Source organism: Microtus ochrogaster, linkage group LG5 (assembly GCF_000317375.1).
Source record: "Microtus ochrogaster isolate Prairie Vole_2 linkage group LG5, MicOch1.0, whole genome shotgun sequence".
NCBI classification, from domain to species: Eukaryota; Metazoa; Chordata; class Mammalia; order Rodentia; family Cricetidae; genus Microtus; species Microtus ochrogaster.
The window spans coordinates 15,863,814-15,869,617 of record NC_022031.1 but is presented as its reverse complement, the minus strand read 5'-3'; the positions used below and the strand labels follow the sequence as shown (position 1 = coordinate 15,869,617).

The following is a 5,804-nucleotide window of genomic DNA, read 5'->3' as shown; positions in this document are numbered from 1 at the left end:
AAAAAAAAAACAAAACCAAAAAAAAACCTGTCCCTCTGACTTCCCTTAGGTCTTCCTCTTTGCTACCCATGATCACTTTCCATGGTTCTTCTTTGACCTACCATCCCAGACATGCCTCAGTACTTACTGCCTTGGTCACCACTGGATTATCCCAATGCTCTCTCCTGACAACATGCATTGGAGCATGCTAAGCACCTCAGGCTTGTATCAAACCCCAGTTGACCTTGGAAGACAAGTGAGCTTGAATGAAGCTCTTACGTACTAGTTTGTTGTACTCACCAAGGTGTGAGCGCTTGGTTTTAATCACAAGAGAAATGAATAAGTTAAAATTTTTTTTAGTTAAATGATTAGAAAATCACTGTGTGCTTTCTGGAAATTGAATGTGAGTAATTTGTAAAGGAGGCTGAAATGAACTCTGTGTTTCCCCTATACAAGACTACTCCTGAAAGCCTGAACAGAGCTGTAGCGAAGAATGCATGCAATACTAACTTTCAATGTCCAGAAGATTGTAATTTTAATGAAAGTGTCCAACTTTAATAGTTTTATATATAACTTAAATCACAACCATTCTTAACATTCTTAATGTACACACTTAATATTTGCATGGCTTAACCATATGGCCAATAATACTGAGACAGTCACTTAACCAGTCATGAAGTACAAAGCAGAAAAACACGATAAAAAAAAAAAAAACCCAAAACTTAAGACCTGAAATGAATTGTGTCAGGCTTCCCTCTCCATTATGAATGAGCTCTGTCTCCTTGTATTTTATGTAAAGTTAAGACTATAGACTTGAGGCTCACTCATCTCTGAGGGGACAATGCCTGAAGCCATACGCCAGCAGGCTCTGTGCTCTCAGCGAGACACTGCCTAGCGACAGAATGGCTGGTGGCATGAATGCTGAGCTTCTCATTCAATACTTACAATGTCTCGTCGTAGCAGAACATTAGCAAGAAGCTTTAACGACAATGAAGTAATAAGCCATCTCCCCTGAATTATGTCGAGATACTGCGTGTGACAACAAAATCATAATGAATTTAAGTTCTATGTGGAAACACATTGCCAAAATGACTACATTTTTGAAGCAGTTGTTGAAGATGTGTATTTTGGTCTCTAAAAAATAGTACAAAGTAGATAAATAAATTAGCAAATTAGTAAATTTATCAGAATCAGGAATAAAATTATTTATCTTCCAAAAAATAGTACAGAAAAGTACTATCAACTTTTATTATTTAAAAGATAATATCAACAAATAAAGGTAAATAATAAGGAACCAATGAAGTGAATAAGTAGATAAGAGTACTTGCCATCAGTGTCCAATAACCTGGGTTTGAACCCCAGAGCCTGCATATTACAAAAGGAGAGCCAATTCTTGCAAGGTGTCCTCCGTTCTCCACACTTATGCTATGACATGAATGTGCACCCTTATACAATAAATAGATTAATATAAAATCTATTTCTATTATATACATATACTATAAATACAACAAAGGATAGATTATAGAAAGAGAAAGCAAAATATCAAGATGGGGCTCCAGTCCAAATGCCAAAAATTACACTAAATAAGTGAACTTAGCATTCCAAGTAAAAAGCAATATTATCAGGCTAGATAAAAGGGGTAGAGATTAAAAGCAAACAAACCAAAAGAAGCATGCAGACAAGAGTTTTAAATAAAAAAAAACATAAAGAAACTCCATGACTAAAGTCATAAAAGACAAATTATAACTTGAGATTAAGATCAGTACCAAAATAAGACATTATCCTATAACAATATCTCATATCAAAATGTTACTGAACCAAGACAACACAATTCACTGGTGGAAATATAACTCATTAATAGAGTTTCTTGCTTGGCATGCACACAAGACCCTGGATTTAATCCACAGTACCAGGAAAAGGGAGGGAGGGAGGGAGAGAAGAAAATAAAGAGAGAGAGGGAAAGAGGGAGAGAAGGAGAATGAGAGAGAGAGAGAGAGAGAGAGAGAGAGAGAGAGAGAGAGAGAATGAATTACAATATATATCCTGAAACTACTACATATAGCCAGGAGCAATGTTCTCAGGTATAAATATACATATTGTTTATAGAAACAATTATGAGACATTTTTGACAGAAAAAGTAAATCCATTGGGTAAATATTCCCTATCAATTATATATATTGGGAAAATATCAATATGTTAATTTGTACTAAAATTTAAACATAATTCCTATCTAAATCTCCAATAATCACTACTCTTGAAGTTGAGATAATTCTTTTAAAACATTGTAATGATCAAGATAGTTTGATGCTGGTGAAAGGGTGCACGAACAGGACAATACAACACAACAAAGAGTGCCAGAATGAGCTTCTACATGGTTACACAATAAATTAGAAGTTTCTTCAGCATTAAACATCACCCAGGAAAACCAAATGAAGCATGGCTGATCCTTACCTGGGTTATCTTCAAGGAGAAGGAAATTCTTTCCAGAAGTTCAGGTTTCTATGACTATTCCTACCACATGACTATAAGTGACTACTACTAGGGTGTGAAATTTTAATGAAAGTGTAATGATTTTTGAACATACAACTCAACAGCATTTTAGTACAATCACAGTGGGTATGCTGAATCATCTGTTTAACTGAAGTGTTCTCAGCACTCCCAAAATTAACACCATCCCCGCTAACTGGCCATTACACATTCCAGGCTCCCACAGTTCTGGCTACTGCTGTCTGTCTCTGAATTTATCTGTTGGATTCAAATGAGTGGAATCCTACAAGTGTGACCTTCTGTGAAAGTTTATTTCATTCAGTAAGCTCTTGTTCTCATCCACATTTCAGAATGTGCATTGTATTCTGATAGTATTCCCTTCTGCGGGCATAGTACACTCACCTACCCATTCCTCCCCTCATGAGGATTCTGTCTGTTTCTACCTTTGACTGTTGTGGGTTGTGTTGCTGTGATCATTCACACACACACACATTCTACTGAAATAGCATTCCCTGATATCTTGGTAAATACATTGTCATGGAATTCTAAGACAATATGCCATAGTTCTGTGTACAGTCTTCTGAGGAATACCTACAATTTCTATGGAAATTATTACATTTACGTTACTATCAATGATGTGTAAGCATGGTAATTCTCCCATATTCATTGGTGCTTGTAGTTTTTATTAAAAAATGCAGCCACTCAATGGATGTGAAATGCTACTTCATTTTTGTCATTTGCATTTCTCTGAAAGCCAGTGACGTTGCGCATCTTCTCAGTGACTTCTCAACCTTTTGGGTGTCTTCCTAAAATGATTGTTGAGATCTTTTTGCCAAGTTTTAGGTGTTTTATTACTTCTTTTATGCATGAGTTGCATGAGTTCTTTTATAATCTAGACACAAGTCTTATCAAATACATGATCTGCAAATATTTTCCTCCATATTGCATGCTATCTTTTTTCTTTCTTGATAGTGTTCACTGATGAACCAAACTTCTAACTTTTACAATCAATTTATTGATTTTTTTCTTGCACTTTAAGTATGCTATCTAAAAATCTCTTGCCAATTCTGTTGATCAGAACTTTCTCTTCTACTAATTATAGCGTTGTCTATTATGTGCAACCAATGCTCGAGTGTCTTTATGTCAGTGGTAGGGATGAAGCCCTGATTTCATTCTTTCGCATGTGTATATTCGCTTGCCTCAGCATCACTTTTTAAAAATATTCTTTCTTCACTGCATAATTTCAGTCTTTTGTTGAACACTAAGTAACCATAACTATGAGGGTGATTTTACTCTTAGTTCACCATTCTATTTTATTAGCCTGTTTATTTGTGGTTTTGTGAGTATTGTGTTGTTTTACTTATTAGGACACATGAACCTTTGAGTTGTGTTTTTCTATCTTTTTAATTCTTTTTTGGAATTATTTTTGGATGCTCTCTATATTTCTATTTCTAAGTAGCCTTTAAAAGTCATTTTTCCTCTTTATACAAGGCAAATGGGATTTTGATCACATCATTAAATTAATAGATTAAGCCGGGCGGTGGTGGCACACGCCTTTAATCCACTCGGGAGGCAGAGGCAGGCAGATCTCTGTGAGTTTGAGACCAGCCTGATCTACAAGAGCTAGTTCCAGGACAGGCTCCAAAAAACCACAGAGAAACCCTGTATCGAAAAACAAAAATAAAAAAATAAATAAAAAATAAAAATAAAGTAATAGATTACTTTGGGGGAATACTGATTTTCTAAGTTATCAACAGGAAGTTTCTAAGTTATCAACAGGAAACACTACTTCAGTTCTTTAGATCCTCTTTAATTATTTTTATTATGTTTTGTTGTTGTTCATTTTAGAATAAATGCTAAATTTAGCACTCAATATTTTATTCTCCCAGAGGCTATCTCTCATGGAACTGTCTTTATTTTCCCTTCTGATTATTATTGCTAGTACTTAAAGACAGAATTGACATTTCTGGTGTTCATTTTATTTCTTTAAACTTTGCTGGAAACATTTATTCATGTTACACTTTTGCTTATGTGTGGATTATTATGACTTTTTAAATAGACTGTGAAGGTTTTACTTCTTTTTTTCCAGTTTGGATGCTTTTCCATTTCTCTTTACTAACTTAATTTCTATAGCTGGAAATTCCCACGCAAACTTGTTTAGAAGCAGCAAAAACTACCCAGGAACCCTTGCCCTGTTATTGTCTAGAAGAAAATCTTCCAGCTTCATGTTATACACTATAGTCATTTACTGTGAGATTTCCTTATTAGCCTTTTATCAGGTTAAGGATACTTTCTTTAGACCCAGTTTGTCAAATATTTAAAATCCTAAAAATGTATTCAAAATTCTGTCACTTTCGAGACAACTGTGTGATTATTTCTCTATATTCTATCAGTATGTTAAATTATTGTGATTGCTTGCACATGTTAGATCATCCTTGAATTCTCTTGGAATGTAATTTGTCCAATATGCTACTGTATTTGGCTTAGTACCTGGCTACTCAGGATTTCTGCGTAGATTTCCATCAACAATATTGGTGTATGGCTGTGTCTTTGTCTTTGTTGAGGGCAAAGCTGGTCTTAAGAGGAAGAAAGTAATCATTCTTTTTCCATTTTCTGGAACAATAAGAAAACTTGATGTTTGTAATAAGATCTTATCTTGAACTGATTGTTTTGGACCAATCCTTGAGAAGGTTTTTATTTGTTTTCCTTTGTTTTTTATAACTATGTCATCTTTATGCCTCAGACCTAAAATGTATTCTCAATGAGTTTTGGTGTTTTTATGAGTTCCTAGGATTTTTATATTTTTAATCTTAGATTATCCAATTTGCTTCTTTAGGGTCAATACTAATGTGTCACTTAGATTTCTGATTTTAATAATCTGAGTCTTCACTTCTTTCTTCAACTCTTGCTAGAGATTTTTTTTTTAATTTTGAATCATGATGAGGTAACTTTTAACTCTTTTATCTTTATAATTTTCAGTCTTCTGTTTCATCTTTCTCAGTCCTAATAATTATTTCTTCCACCTTCTGCTAGATATGGTTTAATTTGCTCTTCCTTGTCTACATGGCATTATTATTATTTAGGGGACAAAGTTAACATAAACATTTAAAGTTCCTCTTCGAATGTGTGCATATAGCTATGGATTCCCATCTGAACCCTGCTCTTGCCATACCCACAGGAGTTATAATATGTTTTTTCCACGTATTCTATTCTTCACTTTCTCTTGGAGTTCTTTTGGAAGTCTTCTGGTTGTATTTATGTTTTATTTCATGCCATGTGTCAGTTTTGCCTTTGATTTCCTGTTGCTCTATCATGGTCAGAGAACATATCTTGTAAGA

General features: G+C 34.4%; 1 protein-coding gene across 1 annotated transcript in view; it reads left to right on the top strand.

The window, feature by feature from the left end:
* Positions 1-5,804, top strand: part of LG5H8orf34 (linkage group 5 C8orf34 homolog) — a 381,926-nt gene that overhangs the window by 100,020 nt on the left and 276,102 nt on the right. Inside the window, exon 3 of the mRNA XM_026786802.1 lies at positions 4,954-5,057. Coding sequence (XP_026642603.1) covers positions 4,954-5,057 — 104 coding nt within the window. The remainder of the gene's footprint in view (positions 1-4,953; positions 5,058-5,804) is intronic.